The sequence below is a fragment of the Mugil cephalus genome, chromosome 13, assembly GCF_022458985.1.
Source record: "Mugil cephalus isolate CIBA_MC_2020 chromosome 13, CIBA_Mcephalus_1.1, whole genome shotgun sequence".
In the NCBI taxonomy this organism is placed as follows: Eukaryota; Metazoa; Chordata; class Actinopteri; order Mugiliformes; family Mugilidae; genus Mugil; species Mugil cephalus.
The window spans coordinates 3,864,880-3,888,139 of record NC_061782.1 but is presented as its reverse complement, the minus strand read 5'-3'; the positions used below and the strand labels follow the sequence as shown (position 1 = coordinate 3,888,139).

The 23,260-nt window shown below is 41.8% G+C and overlaps 1 protein-coding gene across 10 annotated transcripts in view; it reads left to right on the top strand.

Annotated features, from left to right (window-relative positions):
* smap1 (small ArfGAP 1) overlaps window positions 1-23,260 on the top strand; it is a 106,672-nt gene that overhangs the window by 47,324 nt on the left and 36,088 nt on the right. For all 10 annotated transcript variants that reach the window (XM_047602944.1, XM_047602938.1, XM_047602941.1 and 7 more), the window contains one exon: window positions 22,662-22,725. In XM_047602944.1, coding sequence (XP_047458900.1) covers window positions 22,662-22,725 — 64 coding nt within the window. The remainder of the gene's footprint in view (window positions 1-22,661; window positions 22,726-23,260) is intronic.

The window sequence follows — 23,260 nt, the reverse complement described above, 5'->3', positions numbered from 1 at the left end:
TTACTTTACATTATGTCGCAAGGACTTTCCCTTGTCGTCAGCTGCCCTTTCACAGCAGCCACTGGTTCACCAGATGATCAGATCTGTTGCATAGGACTAGATGTTAGTATCCCTTATTGCATACTTGAGACACCCCCACAAAATCAGTATCAAAAGGTAATGCAGGGTAATCGGAAACCAAAAGCTCCAGAGAACAGGGATCACAAGATGTGGTGCAGAAACACTAGGATACAGCAACGAGTAGGTAGAAGGGTTCATGAGATGCACAAACACAAAGAAACCAAACCACATTCAAACTGAGACGCTCAAAAACAAAATCATGTCAGAAGAAGTCTTGGGCTGAGTCCACATTGGTTCAGAATGAGGGTTGAGGATGTGTCGTTACCCATTCTGTTAGGAAGAAAGCTCATTCTTCATAATCTCAGTGTAGTGGTTAATCTTTGAGGTGGAGTTATGTCAACAAACAGCGTCCTGATGCTCCAGATGGGACAGGGCTGTGTGATGTGCCCTTAGGACTGCACCCTCCTTAGATCTGTTGCCACCACAGGCGAACTCGTCCAACTGTCCAGCTCAGTGGGAATGATCCTCCTCATGAGAGATAATATAATCCTCTCCTAACCTTTCATAACAACCGGTGTTAAGGCAGTTACACGCCAAAACACCCCGAAACTTATTAAAACACACGGAGGCCATGTGAACCCTTCACTGAAAGGCAGGCTGACATCAGCACAAAGCCTCCCAGCTGCTCGCAGACAGCTCTGAATTCCTCTGCAGCCATCACACTCAGACACTGTCTTTGACTTAATTATATACTGCGAGTGTGAAATTACCTTTTTGTGTGTTGCGTTATTGTCACAATTGGAATCACGGTCCTAAATCATAGATCAGAATCGCAATGCCTCTATTGGCCAATGCACACAGTGCAACGAGAATGAAAGTCATCTCCTCTGTAGTTTTATATAAGAGCAATAAAAAGACAAGATGCAGATAAGAGAAACTCAATACTCAACAGTAATAAAAAAGGTTTCCATTGTGCCTCCTAAACAGTGGTAGCATCACTGCTACTATGCTACTCATATACAGGCACAACATTATGACCAATATTGTGTAGGTCTTCCTTGTGCCTCCAAAACAGTTGTGACTTATCAGAGAATGGACGTGGACGTGGGCCTGTGGTGTCTGGAAACAGAATATTGTTTAGTATGTTGGGCGGCAGTAGCTCAGGAGGTAGAGCAGTCACAGGTGGGCCCGGTATTTTCGATGTGAAAGAGCTATTAGACATGTAGCACCCACCTAGACCAGACCATGCACCCCCACCCCTGTAGCAGTGACACTCCTCCTTGATGTAGCATCCATCCCCAGCAGGATGCAACCTGACACAGACTCACACACAAAAATGCTTTAGGAACAGCACAAGTTCTGGCCTCCAAATTCACTGGATCTTGAACTGATCAAATATCTGTGGGATGATCCACAGAGACCCTCAACACATAGGACACATAGTGTCTGTGAAGGTTCTCAAACATTCAGGTCATGCTAATCCAAAAGGCGTTTAAAAAAAGGCAACTGGTTTGCCACAAGTTTACCACACCAGGGTGTGAGCGAATGAATACTGCATTCCATTGTAAGCACTTTGAGCATCTAATGGAAAAGCACTATATAAAACCAATGCATTATCATTATTATTATCATTATTAATGGGGGGCGGGACCTTTGGTTTCAGTACGATGTGAGGATGGGTTTCTGCTCCCTGAGATGGTTTTAATGTTGTGGCTGATCGGTGTACACATATATATGTAAGCAATGTAACCTTTTTATGGGAATATATTGCACAGTACCAGTGTCAAATAATTGCACAGTCCTTAGTCGCAAGTATTTGGCAGAACCGTACCACAGCAACCCGTACCATGTAATATATGTTCTGTTTCATTCAGTCTGCTGTTGGGCTGCTCCAGTGTTAGCGAGCGCTGAAAACAAATGGTGCTTTTCATTTTAATGGCATCAGAAGCAGTCAGCGTATGAACACGGGCGGTCGATGAGAATGAAATTACGTTCATGGTCTGCATATTGTTACACTGTTGTCCCACGTGGACTCACAAACCCAGAGCTGATACTGGTTTTGGAGTTTTCTGTGCTCGTAACATGGATCAAATTCCCTCATTCAGAGTGAGCATTTTTGGTTTCACGAAATAGTTTGATGTACTGATATGAAATTAGCTGAACACCCGTGACTCCAGTGACTTCCTGTCTTAAAACCATCATCGGTTCAAAATTTAAGTCACTAATTTCACACACAACTGTGCTTTTCCCTGAGCTGGTGTAGTTTCTCTGCACACTGCTAGAGAATCACAAATCTGGAATGAAAACAATTAAATTTAACGATATAAAAGGAGACATTACATGTTATATTAATGTTCTGAATATGATAAATGATCAAATAACTCGTCTGCCTCTGGAATTTCAATCCCACTCCAAAAAGAAAAGATACCTAAGATTATTGCTTGTTCTTATCACGTTGCTAGTGCCGTTAGTAACTTTTTCCTCCATTTGGCACACGATGTGACACTAACACTAATAGAAACTGTATTAATCGACTAACAGAGTCGAGCTGTGGACATTCTGCTTGGCTGGAGGCACATATTCGATCACTCAACCGACGTGGAATCGGGTCCTGGGGGAGAAGCAGCAGCAGCAGCGGCAGCTCCCAAAACCCGTCGTTAATCAGAGGACTGCAGCCTCTCTGTCTGTTAACCTGCAGATATTCTACACATTGATGCATGTGTGCGTTTTGCATAAAGTCAGAGACAAGTGTTGTCTCTTGCAAGAATGGGTGTCTTTTTGTGTGTGTGTGTGTGTGTGTTTGTGTGTGTGTGCTGGCAGAGATATGTGGTGTTGTTCATCTCCCTTTCATCCCTTTCCTCCTTATCAGCTGTACTCCTGCTGTCGATGAGCCCCAGTGTCAAGGAGATATTCGAGGACAGTGCGTGAGTGTGTGTGTGTGCGTGTGTGTGTGTGTGTGTGTTTGAGAGAGAAAAAGAGAGGCAGACACACACAGAGGGAGAGACTTGTTAGTCCAAGTGTATGCTGACGTGCCGAAAGCTGTTTAATCTCCAGTATAGTGGAGAACATGCTGACAGCCATGTTTCTCCCTCCCTCGCCTTCGTGTTTCTTCCACACTTTGTCTTTTCGCTCACTCCGCCTGGTCTCCCTTCCTCACCCCTCAGCCTGCTCTGTTGCCTTTCTGCTTCTCCCTCAAACAAAGACAAACTGTCAAAGACTCCCTGACACGACTTTATCAAGCGCCGGCTCCCCTTAGCTTAACGTCCGTGAGTGCAGGTGTCACGTAGCACATATCTGACAATGTCTTTCAGTTAGAGTCAGAATTATTGACTTAAAGGAGATGTACATTTTTAACTATGAAATACACGTATCAGCCATAACATTATGACCACTGATGGTGATCATCTTGTCTTCTGCTGGGAAACTTTTGGACCTGACATTCATTCGTGTGGATGTTACTTAGACATGTAGCACCCACCTAGACCAGACCAGACACCCCCACCCCATAGCAATGACACTCCTTAATGGCAGCAGGATGCACACAAAAACATGAAGAACAGTACAAGGTGTTGACCTGGCCTCCAAATTCACTAGATCCCAAACTGATGAAGTATCTGTGGGATGATCCTTCCATCAACCCACAGAACCCAAAGGGAGACCTACAAAATATTAGGAAGGTGGTCATAATGTTGTGCCTGATCAGCATATCTGTTCATAAAACATGAACTGGATATGCGATGGATTTAAGATGGGGTGATAATGATTTGCACCTATGTGAGTTTTGGCCGACGAACTCCCCTGTACCAGTCACCAGTCAGTAACTTCAACATATCAGTAAACATCTATCTTCCATGGTCCCATTTCCCAAATGACGACTGCCAAAGCCTCTGGTTTATACTGAAGTGCACTGGTTTTAAAATAATCAGAGTGGCATTTTACACGCTGTGACTAGACAAGAGTTCCCAGAGGAGTTCATACGCAGTGCATTAATCTACACGTGCTTAATTATCAGCACCTTTCACGGCTAGAGGACACGTTGTTCTTAAAAGGACTCAATTTGCAGGAAGATGTTGATTTTATAATTGATGCTGTCTTCTTTACTTCTTTAGTCAAGCCCACTTAAGTGTGGATTTCTCCCCTGGCGTGCCGTAACACAGGTGTTCAGACAGATGTTAGGCTGCGCCTGATCCACTGCACGTCAGTCCGCCGCGATCATCTCATCCACGTCCCCTAACAGCGGTTTCACTTGCACATTAATTGTAACAGCGCTCCCCGTGCTTTGTCATGGAAGCAGCCTGCTGTTACTGCCCGTAGCTCAGCGCTGTTCGCTAGATAAGTGGGCAGGAGTGAGGGGGGAGGCGCACATCATGACGAATAGAGGGGGGGACAGGTCAGGTCATGTGAGATGTGACCTCATCACCAATGCATGCTGCGCGTTACACTATTTCCAAATGCTAAATTCTGTTTCATGGACCTCATATAGGAATTGCATTTATACTCGAGTGCAGCGCGACACACAAAGACGGTAAAGGTGGATGATAGATTTAGAGTGATTTCACAGTGGGAAATTGTTGGCTTTATTTGCCAAACCACACCACAGAAATCAGACTTTTTCCAGACTGACTGTTTCATGGTATTTAATACTAAAGCAGTGGAACTTTCATGGCTACAGATGGCAATATCCATGACTTCTAAATTGAAAGTATAGGACATTTTTGATCTTTTTGCAGTGCATCAGTATCACTACCACTTGAATCTTCCCAAAGAGCACCCCACACTAGTTGGTTTAAGTCCTGTGTCAAGTGACATCTCAGGACCTACCATGTCCTAGTCTGAGATCGGCAGCGTTGTTGTATTCAGTTTCTTGATTGGCACATTATTGCTTCTGTACCTCAGCATTACATCTACGGATCAGCCACAATATTAAAACCACAGACAGGAGAAGTAAACAACATTGAGCATCTTGTGACATTTCAGTGTTCTACTGAAAAACTTTTGGACCTGGTATTTGTTCGTGTGGATGTTACTTGTGCCTTATTGGTGTAAGTTTGATTTATAGTCAGGATGTGACATCCAGTGATTAACCCTGCACCAAGTATCCTTGGGCGTTCTTCTTCTTGTTCTTCTTGTATAGAAGTCAATGTGCAGAAGGTAGAGGAACCCTGCGTTTGCATCCTTGATTCAGGGACAACAAACAACACTTCTAGGAAACCTTTAGAACTTAAGAAGCTACTTGGATGAAACCAAGTCCAGTTGCTTTTCTTTAATGTTTTCAGATAAGTTTACTGCAGGTTACTTAACACTGATAAAGGCTTTTTTTAACCTTCAAACTCCTGTCAGAGTTTCTTCTGTCAGCCTAAATAAAACGTTCTTATGTTTGCAGCTGAAGGGCAGCCTGGATGGCGTATCTATTAGACGACAGGAGGAACTCTGGGATGTGTTGAGCATCTAAATGAAGAATTAAATACAAGCCCAGCCGTTTTAAATGAAGCGGTAATAACACAGCCACAAGCTGCTGCATTTACAGAGAAATTTCCATATGAGAGGTGATGGTCTGATTTAAATATAATGAAATCTATGGGAAGATACTTCTGACAAACTTACAAATAACATGGTTGAAGCCGCACGCAGCTGTGTATGTAAATGTAGACGTTCAGTCCCACAGACGGGGAATATCAAGTAGCCGTCTTTCTTTTGCTCTGCATTCATTTGAACCATTTTATTCAGCTTGATTCAGGCTGTCAAAGCTCAACTTTGTCTCTTCACTTCCTATCCGACTGCCTGTAGGCACTAATTAAACTAAAGCACTGATTGAAAGCTTCTGAACGGTTTGTGTTATGTACTCGTTTCCTCAAACGCATAGGAAGCTGAGGAAACCTCTAAAATGAAGAAATTTGGTTTCGCTTTCTGTTTTTTAATGTTGAAATGTGACGGCATTAATCAGGACATGCAGGCGTTGGTGGTGCGTTTTTTCACAGGTCACAAATTGTCAATATCTGTGACACCGTGATTAGGTCCCAGACGTTCAGATGATGTTTTTTATATATACATTTTTACATCAGAAGTAAAATATTGTTCCTATACAAATAATCACTCTAGTGTCTTTATGGCAAACACATCAGCGAGTGAAGCATATGATCAGCGACAGTATTAGAAGAGCGAGTTGAAGTTGAAGCCATCTTAACTTTCCTGTCACATGACAAGTGTTGGACGTCAGCTTGTCACCTCCATAAAAAATGTTCTATAGCTGGTCACCCGTGTTGTAGTTTCCAAGCTTTTAGTCACGTCAAGAAAAAACATGAAGAATAACCTCAAAGAACCTCCAGACGTCTAACAAAAGTTGTTTTTGGGCTAAAAACAAGTAGATTTGGGTTGATATATGAAAAGTATGAATATATGATAGCCATAGTTGTGACTTTGCACTAAGCACTGTCACTGCCTTTTGTTGTAATAAGTAATAAGAAATTATAACTTCGACAAAGAAGTTTTGCACTCGTCTCTACTAAGAATGAGGATAATCTAGCAGTGGGGGCCGTGCATTTTCCACCTGGGCCAGAACAGTTTAAAACACAGACAATGAGCAGACAACAAGCAGAAGCATCAACGTCGACCCGATAAAATCACAAAAAACTGCATGAAATATGTAAATGTAGTTCATGTTCACTCACCAGAACTTAAGAAAACATTTGAGTTTTCCTCTGAGCCTGTGAGCAAGAATACTGTTCCTAGTTAGTGGACTGAAAGTGAAGCTTCTGAGTTGCTCGACCTTTCTTAATGATTTTCTTGAAAATAGCTTTGACACTAAATTTCTCAATCAAATGCCTTTCTGCTCCTTCTTCAGCCATTGTGCGGTGACAAATCAGTTATTAAATCAACACAACTAATCTGATTGGTTAATGAAACAGTCTGATCAACACGTATTTTATGCTGCAGAACTGATTCTGAAGGCCTCCGGGCAGATTTCTTTGACCCTGCGGAAATGTGATTGGATGAGAGCTTTAATGTGAAAAAACACATTTGGAAGCAGTGCAACAAGGGGAAAAGCTATGAAAGGAAACAAACAGAACACTTGGAATTATTTAATAGGTATTCATGGAAAATATGCTCCATTTACACCATTGTAATCTAGTAGAAATAACTAAACTGGATTTTTAATCTTCTGATCTTGATCTAAAATCTCATTTAAAATAAAAATAAATCCAAACAAACTGACAAAACACTCGTTGCTGGCAGAACATTTTTGTTCAGAAAACACAGCCCAGCACAAATGAACACAACAGACAGGAAGTGAAGAGAAAGGACAGAGTGTTCTCCACACGGCGCTTTAAAAGGAAGGAGTGACTCCATTATCTCTCTAGTTGCTTTCAATCTCTGATCACCTCCATTCATCTCCATCTCCCCTTCATTTGTCCCTCGTTCGTCTCTCTCCTCCCCAGTTCTCCTCTCGTCTGTCGCTCTCTGTACAAACACTAAATCACTGTCGTCCCGTTAGGGCCGCCGCCGTGTGTTGTCTTCTTCCTTTCAGCCCATGAATAAATTATCAGAGAGAACAAGAGGTTTGCTTTCCTTCACGGGAAACGCTGGCGCTCGGCTTTTGTTGGCTGGAGAAACCAAGGACTGTGGGACGGCGCTGGGGTTTGTGTTGACGCGTTTGTGTGTTGTGCGTCTTTGTCCGTTCAGTGCAGGGATTTGGGGAGTGTGTTATCGCTAGGTGCTCTGTACATCTGGACCGAGTTGGGCTCTCTGAGGTTCCTGAGATTGGATGTGACACAAACACACACACACACACACACACACACACACACACATTAAACAGCAGCAGCTAAAGCATATCTGTGGTCGATTGGAGTTAGTTTGAGCGGATGGTGTGAAGGACAGCCAAAGGAGCAGCGTTGTGTGACTAACAACGTGACACGCACTCTCTCTCTCACACACACACTATGCACCACACACATAGGGAAAGAGCAGGGCTCTCTGAGGTCCAGCAGTCAAAGGGGTCGATAGCGTGGCCACAAGGAAGCTAATCAATGGGCTGGATTTGCACTGCTGGAGGAAAAGAATCAAGCCTGTTTCCCCAGAAAACGCACACTAAAGACAGTTGCAGTCATAAAACATCACCCGCCCCCCCCCCTTTAAATGCACTGACGTACGAATGCATCCACCACACTACTACTGTATCTCACACACACACACACACACACAGAGGCGAGCACATTTCACCCCTGCTGTGGTGCAGCAGAACCTGCAGTACACACCGCAGTTATCTCCCAGCTTACCACCAAACAAAGTGAGCTGCTGAGCCGCTTGGCATTTCCAGATCCCGAGGTTTTGTAAAAAAAAAAAAAAAAAAAAAATGTACCGTGCACTAGATTTGTGATCGGTCACAGATTTGTGCTAAGGCACACTGCCTTACTGCAGAGAGCCGATGATGAGAGATTTTAGAGTCTCAGTCTTACTATAAATGTCAGTAGTATTATTATTAAATTAATATTTCAGCCGAGTCATGGAGTGACAGAGCAATACTGATGTTATGTGTCGCTACGCGTAAACTAATCTTATGCTTTTGCATTAAGGCGTTTTTGGGTGTTTGCACACTTATGTTGTTGTTCCTAAACCTGGAGCCTTTCTCCCTTAACCGGGTCAATTTGTTCACAGTCGCACTCCGTTCCAGGATGAATAAAACAAGGGGAGCCCGGTTTAGAGAGGTTGGTCTCAGTCCTGATTGCCATTCTTTTGCAGTGTGAATCATCTGCAGTGTCAATATTCCGATACAGTATTGATTTTGAATGTCTTAATATTGGTTTTAAAAGAACATTTCATGTTTTGGGCCAATCACGAACAACTTCCGCACCTCCCCCACCATTTTTTCTCTAAAATAAATTGGAAATGGATCGTTTAGGTTAATATTGTTTTTGACTCAATTTGTCCAATAAATTATCACTATCATATATACAGTGTGTATTTTAAGCTATCCCACAAATTGTGAATTTGGAGGCCAGGTCAACACCTGCTGTTCTTCATGTTTTTATTTTAATCGTTCCTAAAGCGTTTTTGTGTGTGTGTCAGGCTGAATCCTGCAGGGGAGTGTCATCGCTATGGAGTGAGGGTGTCTGGTCTGGTCTAGGTGGGTGCTACACGTCTAAGTAACATCCACACGAATGAACACCAGAAGTTTCCCAGACGGAACTCTGAATTGTCACAAAATGGTTCAAAAATATGTCGTGCAGTCTTCAGATCCCAAAGTTTCGTACCAGATCCAAAAATAAACCAACCCACGGACAGTCAGACACAATTCGAATGCACCTGAAGATAATTAGACCTGGTGCAAAATGAGCGGCAGCATAACAAAGCCTCAGTTACCACGCAGCAGAAAGTTCACACTCTGTCTGCCTCGCGTAACACATTTGTCACGTAATGATTGTAATGGAGCTGATGGTAGTAGATAATGAGTCACTTCAGTTCTATTGAATTTTAGACACGTCAGTGCACAGGCCTGAAACACAGACACAGGGCAACAAGCTAACAGATGCACCCGAATGTAATTTGGACTCTCGCTAGACCAGACCTGTGTAGCTACAGGTTACCAAGAACTGGAAGACAAAAAATATGTTGAAACTGAAATGCAGCGCGTAGGGTCTGGGTTTCTGCAGAATGTGTCGGTCAAATAACCTCTGATTCTCTTTAGTTCTGCCACAGTCTAATTCATGCACACAGTTCCAAACGTATTTACACTGATTAATAATTCACACATTGGATAAAAAGATGCAAAAAACATGGCATTTGTTTGTGTCTTTTCTCGTTGAAGTCACTTGTGCAGTAAAGATTAGATCACATCATCAGATTAGATGCAACTTTATTAATCTCTATCTTAACAGCACGAGTGACTTCAATGAGAAAACACACAACACGACCCATGTGGAGTGTGTGTGTCCGTGCCCCGTGGAGAAAGTTGACAATGAGCTGAAATCAAAGCAGAGAAAGGAGGTACACGATATGTAAAACACCGTAAATCCTATTACTTTATGCAAAGCAGTGCATGTTGTGTTTTTTTTCCAGCAGTAACGTGGGGTCCAATCCTGCTCCTTTGCTTTTGGAATGAGGCGAAAGGTTGCGTTCGCGGAAGGGCTAGCAAAACACGGCAAAACACAAGTGTCAAGTGGTCATACATTCTAGTTTCCTGTGGTTAAGCCTTTAACATTCCTCCAGGTGGTTTGATGGGACAGCAGCAGCTTTTAAAACCAATCAGAGCACTGTATACGAGTTGTGTTTGAGTAAATGCTGCATGATGCCATATGTCATTTTCTTCGGATTTCAGTGATTAAAGTCATTATAGGATTCACCCGACACATTTTTACACAACAAAAGAATTCAGGCGAGCCTAACAACTCACCACTGATGCCAGTGATTCTGACTTTTGTGACGGAAACATCAGACCACGACCATGCACGAGCCCCAAAATGTTCATGAACAGCATTCAGTTTACTTTGGCCTAAATAGTTGTTTTTTGTTTGTTTGTTTTGCTGGAATGCTAAGAGTTTAAAGCACAAGAAACTGAAGGGAATATGTCTGCGTCCACAGTAGAGGGCTGGAGCAGCGTTCCATGCTAGAACCAGCGCGTTAATCCAAGTCCTGCCTATCTGTGCTTTTCCCAAATCCATCTGAGCGTGTGAGAGTTTGAGTTTGAGCGCTACGAATGCATTTCGACAAGTTTGCTCCTCAAAACAAGCCGGGCGTTGGGATTGTTGGGATTGTGCGCCGTGAGTCGGAGCTGCCTCTGATTGTGTGTGTTTGTGTTGTTACTGTATGTGTGTGTATGTGTCTGACAAACAAATTCCTGAAGCTGGCCGTCACCTTCCGAGAATCTCAACCTAACAAGATTCTTGTCGCTCTGGACATTTAGTGACAAATTAGATTGGCTTTTGAAAAATGCCTTACGCATATCTGTGTGTGCGTGCGAGTGTCTGTGTTGTGTGTTGCTTGCCGGTGTTTTGATTTGATTAGGTATTCTTCCCCTCAACAGCTCCGTCACGCATCAGCCGCCAGACCACAGCGTGACCTTCCTCAAACAGTCAAGAGTGCGTGTGTTTGTGTGCTGTTTGTGTCTCTGCGGATGCATATATTTTAAGAGTGCGCGTGTGTGTACGCTGCCGTGCGTTACTTAAAATATGTGTTGCCTTTATATGCATGAGTGTGCGTCTGTTTTACCTGCGTGTCTTGTGTTAAAATGCGGCGGGCTCTCCGTGACTGTCAGATAAATGCAACTGTGTGGAAGTGATGCTCGCGTGTGGAAACTTCAGATCCCCTCGCTGTGAAAAAAATCTTGTAGTGTGTGTGTGTGTATGTGTGTGTGTTCGAGTTGTGCGTGCCACCAGCTGAGTGACGGATCGCGTTGAATGGTGCAGAACTGCAGCAGCTCAACGCACTTAACAGCCACTGACTGACTGCGGTGCCACACACACAGATACGTGGACTGTGCTGTGGGTTTCTGGGAAGAGATGGGAGGATGTCGGCTTCATGATATGGATGCCTCAGTCTGTATTGATAATGCATTTTCATCGCACTTCTCCCCTTTGCAGGCAACCTCCGCCTCTCCGTCTATGCCTCTTTTTGTCATCCATCCTCAGTTTTGTATTTTTCATTATTCTCATCATAGTCTGTTTTTTCTTTCTACTCCCTTTCCCTTCTTCTTGCTTTCCATCTCTTCTTGTCACCTTCTCCCACATCCAACTCTCACCTTTCTCCACCTAATTGCCCCTTGCTCTCCTCTGCCATCACGCCTCCCTTTTTCCCATCCACTCTCCCCTTATATTGACCCTCTTATCCTCCTCCTCCCTGATGAATTCTCTGCTTCTCCCTTTTCTGTCTTCCTTCTTGCTCCACTGCGGCTGTCTGTCTTTGGCATCACTTGTTCATCCAGCCTCTGGCAGTTTTATTATTCTCTTTTATAGTGTTAATAAGGCAGCTGTCAGCCGCACGACGACAATCCACTCTCTGCAGCTCTACGGCTACAGCTACCCAGGCTGTAACGCTACCACCACTGCTGCTGCTGCTACTGCCACTGGTGACATTACAGTTACCACCAATAATAATGTCAAATAAAAGACACTATTCAAATATTGCAAGGATACACATGCACAATTCAGCAGTGTACTGCAGTACAGTGGTGGGAAAAAGTGCTCGGTCACTATGCATTTGTGAAACATTGCATTAAGAATCACTCTTTGGTCTTTAAGTGCACTTTCTTTTAGTGCAGTCACAGACAAAATACTAAAAACACCCTAAAACTGCCATTGAAAACTTAACATTGATTGGTTACATAAAAATACATAAGGAATTTTGAGCGTTGGGTCATTTTGGTTCCAGTGATCCGCTAATGAAGGCTGGGCTTTTTATTAAAAGACACATATTTCTGTTGCTATGCTTCGTGTCTGTGTAAAACCAGCACATTTGAGAGACAAAACCGGCTAAAACAAGGAACCTAACTCAGGAAACACATCTGAAGATACAGATTCTCAGCCAGGAAGGGTACAGCTGCTGCTAGATCAAGTGCAGATGCAGTCCTTCAGCAGCTGGATCCACTCCACAGAACTACAGACGAACCAACAGCTTGGAAGACAAACCAACATCTGGGCGTCCAAGGTTTTTATTCAGCAAGAAATGACCTCATCCTGATCCTCATATGCAGGGAAAACTGCCCAATGACATCACAGGAGCTCCGACAGCAGTGATCAAACCAACCTGGTGTCCAGTGTTCCACCAACACTGTACATGGTAGACTTTTATATCATGGCTTAAAGTCCTACAAGCCTGTCAAGAAGCCCCTGATCAATGAGGCAGAGATTAGCCCCAAGAACACAAGAACTGGACAGTCAGGAACTGGAAGAAGATTCTGGGTGAGTTCAGATGAGTCCAGTTTCCAGCTTCATCTTCAGAAGGCCAGGCCAAGCATTATCTCTAGCATGTACAGTACCTACTGTGAAACATGGTGGAGGCAGCATCATGGTTTAGATGCATGAGTGCTGCTGATGTTGGTCATCTCACTGTCTGTGATGGCACATTGAACTTTGGCAAATATTGAGCCATTCTCCAAACCCACATGATCCCTTCTGCACGTACTCAGTTCCATGGAAGTCAAAACTGGATGTTTTAGCAAGATAATGCCCCTTACATCCACACATCCAGGGCCTGTAGAACAATATCCAGGTCTTAGAGTGGCCCCTCAATCCCTGGACATGAGCCCCATTGAGAATCTGTGGTGGATTATCAAAAGATCTGTTTGAAAGCACAAACCAAAGAATTTAGAATAATTAAAAGTAGTAATTCATTTTTTCAAAAGAAAAATGTTCATTTGTCCCTGAACTAAGGAATATTTCTGATTAATCTGAGTTTTTGAACACTATAAAGATTGCAGTCTTCAGAGTTTCACCAGTTCACAAGAAAGTTAATTAATTACAGATGCTAAAGACAAGAATTTAAAACCGTCATCTTACTTCACTGACTTCTAAATGGTTTGACCTTGTGATGTCTAACATCGAACACACTGTTGTGCTACGCAAAGTTTGCAACAGACCTGCGGCAGCACCTGAAACGAAAGCTTCCGACCCAGCTCAACTAAAAAAGACACCAAACTTTAGCCGCCTCGTTTTCCAGTGTCACCTCATGTGACAAGGCAGGGATGAAATTACAGAAGCGTCCTTGTCGAGTCTGGCTGGCATTTCAGATATCAACAGAGACGTGGTGCTCATTTACACAGCTGCCACAACAGCCTGATTATTTTCTCAGTTGACTAATTGATCAGTTAATTAATTGTTTGACGAGTCAACCTTTTGGAACTTCCCCTATTAAACTCTTGAACATTTAATCAGAGACAACTGGAACATAATATACTATTCTAATGACGTGATACATGTGAATAAAGCGTGAATAAGACTTGTAGTTTGTAGTAAAACAACTTGTACAGATTGTAAACAGAAATCCAGTTGTGTTATCCCGTAGGGGGGTCACCATTCACACTTACCTCCGCACCAACGGCCAATTCAGAATCACAAATGAACTCAACAAGCTTTTCTGTGGAATGTGTGAGGAAACACAGCAGATTCAGGGAGAAAATGCAAAGTCCAGACAGAAAAGCCAAATGCAGCCACCGGGTTCAGTTCCAGAACCTTCATGCTGTGATGCAACTAACCACTATCTGTTTTCCTAATGCAAAAGGTTCTGTGCACCCATCTAGAGCTTAACAGTAATTAACATCTACTGTTGTGACTGTGAAACAGAGGCGAGGCAGTTTCAGTTCTAATACGCAAAGCAACTGGACTTGTAGAGTTTCTTGAAGATGTTTGATCCAAATGGCTGTTTAAGTTCTAAAAGACTGATGTGTAGTTGGGGTTTAAATAGGAACTCACATGACTAGTGGCTGTTAATGACTAGATACTTACTTGAACAATAATAACTTCCAGACGCTGGTACATATCTACGCGCTGCCTCCAGTTGCATTTCTTTACCATTTTTGGATAAACCTTGGACTGGGGACTTTTACAGACATACGTAACACACTTACCAATGATTCTCCCACTTTTAACCTGCAGAAGGGCTTGAAACTTTTTGACCAACAAGCCAAGTGGCTGTTTGACAAAAAAAAAGTTGCTTTACTGTTGCATTTTGACACCACTAGCTATATAGCAGTCATCATAGTACCATACTACAGTTATCCTGTTCTTATGTAGGCTACTCTAAAAGAATCGTGTATTATATTATTGGTGGAAAATATGAGGTCGAGACAACATCAGTCCTCTTAAAATGTGTGCACAATATTGGGAATCTAAGTCTTTCTAACCAGTCAAGTAGACTACTGGGGGAATCTGGGTTTTGAATGGCCAGTGCTAATTTTTGTGGTAATTTGTGGCAGTCACTGCAGCAGTAGCTGCCAAATGTGGAGATGGACAAATTTTCAATATGAACCACCAAGGTGAAAGTCTCTCCACCCTACTGCTGAGATCTGACTGTAGAAGTTTTGAGCCAACTTATCCCCAAATTCACTCCACTCCTCCCTCGGAGGATCAGTCCCTGGTTATCTGGTGCAGTAGTACTGCTCTTAAACCTCCCAATAGATACCAAACAGGTTTGATAATTTGGAACAAAAATCAGGTTGGTTACATCAGTAGTTTACAAGGACGACAAGGCACACTAAATGCACACTAAACATTGTTGGTCTCGTGGTTAAGATTAACTCACATTAGCTAGTACACTACTGTAGAAAGGTACTGAAATTCATGAATTCCTCGCATATCCCCAAGCCTTCCCTCATCCACCCCCTTTTAGCCCTTATCTTTGATTTTGCTCACTGCAAAGTAAAATAAAAAAACATAATTCAAACATTTAAAGTTAAAGTATGCCACTGTCTGTATTTAATGTAGGTATAAACATTTATTTTCAAATTCATGGTTTATCCCGTTTCTCGTTGGAGCTCTTGCTACGATTGCCTCTGCTAAAGACTGCCTTGTCAGCTTCACCATATGCAGCTGTCTGTCTTACACCTCCCTCAATCATCCTCATGTTTATTCTCTCAGATTCTCCTATTCGTCCTCTGTTTCCTGTCCCTTGAAGATTTGTCCTCTGTAGTCCTCCACTCCTCCCTTTTTCCCTCTGACTCTCGGCTTCACCACGAACCAATTTGCAGCCTTCATCTCCCTCCAGTCTCCTTCCACTATTTGTTTATGCTCCCACTCTTTTGGTGCTGTTTGCTCTTTGTTAGTTCCATCACCTCGCTCCGTCTCTTCTCTGAGGATAAGGCGTCTGTTTCATGTATAGAGGACAGAGGAACGCTGTGTTGAGTAAAGCTGTTGAGTACAGTCTGTGCTGGTCACCAGTCCGTCTGTAAAGGTTGTGTGTTTATTCGGAAAGAATTCAGAAATTATTCAACTTCAGAAATTATTCAACTTCGCTTCACTTCTTGTACTTTTTTTTTGTACATGCTGTGCCACCGCATCCTGTTTGTGTTGTCTCATCTTTAGATATGTTGGGAACTTGTTTGGAGTCCACCTGCAGCAAATTCAGAAAGCCTCACAATTCATGTTGCAAGTCCAAATATTTTTATTTATTTATTTATTTTTTGTGGACTGATGTATAGTTCAGGATAATGATATAACACACCTTCCAAAACTTAGAGTAGTGTTCCCCATGGTCTAATAGCACGCTTTGTAGTTTGCCAAGTGAGTAATGATAAAAAGAAAATAAATAAAAAAAAGATTCTCTTGTCTGGTGACACAAAAAATGTGCGGCGCTGATTGAGAACTGATGTACAACAGACACTATTTGTGTCCCAGTCAGCACCATCCAGACAGTGAAGCATGGTGGTGGCAGCATCATGCTGTGGAGAGACCTGAAGACAGTTTACACAGAGGCTTCTAATTACTCCAGATTTTCAAATCTACAACTTATTCAATGCCATAAAAGGGGGATCTGAATACCTTCTGAAGCTTGTCTATGATGTCCACTAACGATCATTTATACGCTTGAAGTTAACTAGTTAGAATTTTGCTGGTGTATTAAGGCTCATACTCGTCAGACTTCACTGATTGACTGTGCAGATCATGTCCCAACGGAACAACTCCTGACCAACTTTCCTTTGCAAAGATTTTTTTGTGTAGCAAAAGTCAGGCTGGATTCTAGGCTAGGACATTATCTTGCATCATATCAGTCTTAATGTTCACTTCGGGGATGAATAAAGTAATCTGTCTATCTATGTTGTATAAGAAACTGCAAACAGTCATAGATTCTGAGCCACTGGAAACAAAAAGAACAGAATCACAGTCCCGCAGTGTACATACAACAAATCAAGTGGAACACAACCTGGAATTAGACTATTTGCAAGCATGAAGCACACGAAATACAAAAAGCAATAAAATAAATAACATAATTAAAAGCAAAAGTAGTCACCCAGGAGATCAAGTATTGTAATGCTGCCAAACCCCGACTTTAAACTCAATGGCAGCAAATGTGCACTCACCCTTGGAACCACATCTCAACTATCAAACATTTTGTGTAGACCTAAGGGTGCACTTAGTACATGTGGGTTTAGTAGGTTAGGAAATGCTTGGAGCTCCTTCATTTAATGCCTTACACATGAAAAACATTATTTTGAGCTGTATTCTCGAAGCACCTGCAAAGCAATAAAGACAAAGGATAATGTATTCTCTTTAAAAGGTGTTTAGCTTCATTTTGGTTCCCTTGCAGACAAAGTCAAATTGATTTTTATTATTACTCAGAGCTAAAACGCAGTATTTAAAATGTAAAGATTTGACTTTGTCGATGTCTATTGAACATCGTGTTTAGTTTCAGCCTGAGCTCTGGCTACCTGCCATCTGATGCGCCTGCCCTTTAAATTCCGAATGAAAAACACATTATCTGCTCATTATTGTGTTGTTATTAAGCTGCCTTGACAGCGGCATTCTTCCACATTGTTTGACCTGTTGTAGTACATGTGGTCCAGAGCTATACTAAACTAAATGTCATGCCTTAGTCTGCATGTTTTCTCTGCTGTTTTGCTTTTGAGAATTCAGGCTGCACTGTGCACCAAATATAAATGACATGCAAAAGCATAAATGCCAGATGCACAAGTTGCTGCCTGCTTTCAAGCGCTTAGTGGATCTTAGATCCAGTTCCATGTTCCTACTGAATATTTATATACAGTAATAACATTTCTGGCACCTCAGTTTTCTATCTTGATATCTTTTTTTTTTTTTTTTTGCCTTGTGAGTCACTTTGTGTTTGTTTCCACGCTGGTTGTTTCATATTAATATTAATATATGAAAATTATTTATGTTTGGGAAATATAAGAATCTCTTAGAGAAACGGAAAATCTTAAATTATCAATCTGTTCTCTTGGCACAGTGCAAGTAAAATGTAAATGGGGCTGCTATGTTTGTGTTTATCTACTTGATTAATTCCAAATATCATCTTCTTTGCTGTATGTTCATATTTTTGTCAGTACGATGCAAACATGGAGGTTGTGTCTCGCAAACATTTTACATTTGTATGCATACACATTTATATATGTGTAATGTATATTTGCTTATCCAACCTGCATTCATCTATAATCACATTCCATTTGCATGATTTTTATGTCCAATGGTAGCTCAGTTTACGTGTAAATGAACTTACCATTCTAAATACCAATTATCAGTTTCTGTTCCTTTTTTTTATCTTGCTTACTTTCTACTTCTGGGGTTTTTGGCTGTTTTGACACTGCAGTGTGTATTACTGCCTTCCACACGGTAAAATTATTTACTATCGCTGCACTTCACATCCAGCTTCCTTTCCACAGCTTTCCCAAACAACTGGCTCGGCCAAAGTCATAGTAACAGAACACTGCGTGCATTAAAAGGGGTAGTACATTATTAAACCTTCTCTCTTTTCAATTTCTTATTATGAAGACTACTTTTTACAGTTACATTTACAGCGTACACTTACAGTCGATACTCGGCACCATTATAACACTGGTGGGTAGTAACCAGACTGAAAAGCAACGCAGATTTCGGTGCCACTGAATTTTTAATGAGTGCCCCTTAGCTCTATTCCTGTGCCTTTGGACCAAGTTTGGATGTTTTTCATTCTTTAGCACCGGCACTGTTTCAAAAGTGCAAGTTTGGCACCAGTATCAGATAAAACCTTAACGATACCATCCCTATAGATGGCAGGGTGCCCCTGCTTTTAGACTTTCAAGCTACTTTTCCTATGACCTACATTAAAAACACGCTGTTTACAGTGTATGTACATAGCACACATTTCATGACTGCATGAACCCTTATGGCACAATACAATTCAATACATTTATGGTCACTGGTCTTACTCTGATGATTTACGCCGCATCGATTCAGTGATTAGACTAACTACTTTGCTCATTACAGTTTTGCAGCAGCCCACACGTTTAATTGAGCATGCATGGGGACACCCTAGCATGTGGCATGTGACACTAAATGTCACATGCCATAGTGAGGATAGATGGTAGACTAACATCTGTACTACCTTCACAACCAACGTATTGGAAACCCCTGGTATAGGGGACCAGAATAGTAGGTTCATCTCATCTCAGTACCTCACTGTCTTGTCTGTTGACTACGTCATGGGTGAACTCGGAGCAGGCTGTGCCTCCGCTCACACGTTCAGCGTGACAGCCATCAGATTGCGGCTTTGTCTGTTGCGCATTTGACAGCAATCTGATTTGACAGCAGCCATCCAAGGTGCGGTTTGCTCGCTGCGCTTCATTCAAACTGCCATAGCCATCAACCAGAGACTCTATTCACCAGTCGAGGGGGTTGCTTATTGATTGCCCGGCCTCCATTCCAATTCCACATTCCCTGTCTTCAAACAGGACTCACCCTGACAGCCAATCACAGCCCGTGTCTGTCAGCTGAATCACTTGGTGTCGCCTCAGATAGCTAATTACAAGGGGGCGTCCGTTCCTCCATAACCAGATTGTGGGCAGGAAAACCCAATTTGGCTGTCAGCATTTCAACACAAATACCAGCAGCATGTCTTCGCAAATCCACCTTAACATACAGGTGGGAATATGAGCTTTTTTTTTTTGTATGCAATGACATTTATGATTTCTTTGGATAATATCAGCTTTGGAACAATTACATGGTTTTAAACGTGTTGCTGTCTCTTATTGGTAGTGTAGCTGAGGTTTTCTAAGAAGGAGTTAACAGATGGTGTTATGCTGTCTTTTACACAGTATATATGTTTATATATATATATATATATATATATATATAATCTGCTGTGGACAGTGGCAAGAGTAAAGCACAAGGATTGAAGAACTGTTCATTGAAACTATAAAAAAGAAAACCTCAGTTATCTTAACTAAATCCATTTAATCTCTTAAATGACAAAGTTAAAGTTATCTGCAAATTACTTTGATCACTGATTCAGGTTTCTGTGCTGTCAACATCAGCAAGGCAACCAAAAAGTTGAGTTGAGTTATGAAGTTTAGTGTTTTAACAGAAATTTAGTTTGTCACTTCCATTCACCCATGCTCCTATTACATTCGATAAAAAAAAATAATTTCAATTAATTCCGCACCAAAAGGTGTTTTGAATTTTAGGAACAGTTAGAAGATACTTTCAGTATTAAATTGGTTTTAGAGAAGAAAACAAAAATGGCATTCCTGTTAAATTGTTTATTGGTAACGGCGAGAAAAACAAACAACAAAACCTTCCATCTGAGCAGAGCTGAATAATAAAAGGTTAAATGGATTTTAAGTTCATGTTTAGGGAAGTTGAGCCAATAAATGTTTGGAAATAAAATCTATGTTTGGAGTAGTTGAACGACTACTCGTCTTTTCTGCAGTAGTACATTTGTTGCATTTCATGACTGACTTATATTCTGTATGTCAGCAGTAAAGTCTCTGAGTGAGATGTGGTAAATATTTTTTATTTTCTTATTTTTTTATGTTGGATAAATTCACCTAATGTTCAGCGCCTTCAGACAGATTAGTAAGTCACCCTGGAAGCAGTTGTATAATTGTATATAATTTGTATAATTACAAGCTAACACACCAGTTAGCATCGTATTGACATAGGTCTACATAACGACTTGTTTTGTGCCCTCCACACATTAAAATCCCTTCCATACATGTGTCATGGTTTTCAATACAGTTGATGTCAAAAAAAATATTCCCTCTAAACTCTTTCTAACAGCAGCTTTCTCCCTTATTTCTGACTGTAAAACCATTCACGATAAATGTTAAATTCTATAGCGTAAGAGGCTAATTCAGTCCATAAATGCCTTTTGTACGCTTCCCTGACCCAAACCTTTTTCACCGCTTTTTTATCACATATTTAATTATAAATATCTATATAACTGCCCTTCAGTGCTGGACAGAATGAATACACGAACCAACCCTTTTTCTTTTTTGTGCTGCTGTATAAAGACGACCTTCCTCGCTGCGATTCACGCCACCGCCGTTCAAGCTTTGCTGCAGTCCCAGCACACATCAGTTCACAGCCAATGCATTCTTGATTAGGCGTGGACGTGGTAATTGTTTTCATTGCCGTGGATTGGAACGACATTGAATGTAATGTGGTCCATCGATCTTTTGTTGGAGGGAAATTGGGTTTGTTACCAGCGTTGTAGATATCTCATGGCCCGCGTCTTAACCTTTTCATACTCCCGCCCTCGCATTTTTCCTCCAGTTTCAGTCTGTCTCTATCCATCCCTATAATCCCCTCTTCACCCGCCTGTCCTATTGCCCTGCACTTGGACTTCATCTCCCGCTTCCTCGCCACTTGTCCTCCATTCATCTTCTTACTTATCCTTCATTCCCTTTTCCCATCTCTCCTGCTCAATTAGCTCAATTGCTTCTCAGACATAAACATTACCAAGGTTGTTTACAACGGGAAACCAAGATTAGATTGTCCGTCAATAATATAGAAGATTGATTGTGTGTTTGTTAACCTCACATCATGCAGAAAGACAGAATTATCCTTTAGCTGGAGATTAGTGTCAGTTTTCCCAGGAGTTGTTGGTTGGTGGAGAGTGTAACAGAGCTTAAAGACTTTGTCAACATGTTGTCTTCGAAATGAAAATCATTAGCAAATGGGCAAGTGGAAGCGTTTGAGCGAGGCCAAGTTGTGATGGCTAGATGACCGGTGGCGTCAAGCTACTGTAGGTGCCTTCATTGGGCAGTTATGGGCAGCTATGGGATGAAGGTAAGCAGTGTTGTGACGATCTGGGCACAGTTGTGCGGGGAGACCTTGGACACGTACCACAATGCAAAACATTGTTGATGAAAGTGGCCTCTTTCAACCAGACAATACACCTTCCCACAAAGCAAATATGTTTCAGGGATGGTTTGAAGAACACAAGTTCAAGGTGTGGACTTGGCCTTCAAATTCCCCAGATCTCAGTCCAGTGGGATGGTGTTGGACAAACAAATCGGATCCAAAGCAGCAGGAATGTACAGTACGACATATGACCCTGTGTATAGGTGCAATCTAGTAGAGTTTTATTTATTTACTTAACCAGGTAAGTCCCGTTGAGATCGGAATCTCTTTTTCACGGGTGACCTGGCCAGGAAGGCGGCAGCACACGTCTTCAACAAACATTAAAGTTACAGATACATCACAAATAGAGCAACAATTACGTATTAATAAAGCCAAGTGCAAGGGGGGTGGTGGTGGCAGAGATAATTCAAAGTAGAGGCTGCTGTCGATTCATTAGGAAGAAGTTCTGTCATCTTCAGGTCAGACTGAAGATTGGTCCACGTTGACGGTGCAGCAAAACGGAACGCACTTTTTTCCCCAGTTCAGTCCGAGCTCATGGAATGCTTTAACAATAAACGTCACTAGAACACACGGCATACCAGTTTTCTGCTCTGTGGAAGAGCGAACATAAATAAGGAGGATTGTGAACAGGGACAATGCAGCTGTGTGTCACTAGTGATGAGAAATCTCTGGGGTTCTTCAAAACACTGAGTCTCCATTGGAATCGAAAGAAAATGTTCCCAGTATAATAATATGAAACTGAAGCCACACTGAATCTTGGTTGGATAAATAGACATTTTACTCAAGTGTTTCTTTGTCTCTTATCTTTGTCGTCCTCAGCATTCAGAGAGCAGAGCCAGTCCCAAGAAAGGCAGCGAGCTGGCCGTGGACCTGCTGGGTCTGGGTAAGACATGAGCAGCCTTCTGTAACATCATTATAATAACTTGTCACGATGTATTTACATGTTCAGACACATAAATTAAACCAGCTACGTTGGATGGACTAAAAATAATTTTTGCGATTGATCTTGTAATAATTCCAGGTCAAGTAATGTTTGACATTATCAGGGGGAACTTCAGCGCTGTCAGATTTTATTTGAGTCCTGCACCGAGACCTGTTGGTGCATTTTGATGTGCTATTAAATTATGTGGCTTTTAAATTCACTAAATCATTAGTGGCATCAGATGAGCAAAATAAACTTCATCCACCCAACACCCAATGGCATAATGATAATTATTAATATTTATTTTGGGCCCATTTGCACTCGGTTATTATTGGTTCTTTTTTTTGTATTCATCATTATTCTTGTAAATATTGTGTATATAGTATGTTTTTTATGTGCTTTTTACTATTTTTATTGAAGCTGGAAAATTACAATCTCAACAACTTCTTTGGCTTTAAAATTTTTTACGATGCATCAGACCAGCGCATGTCCTTTA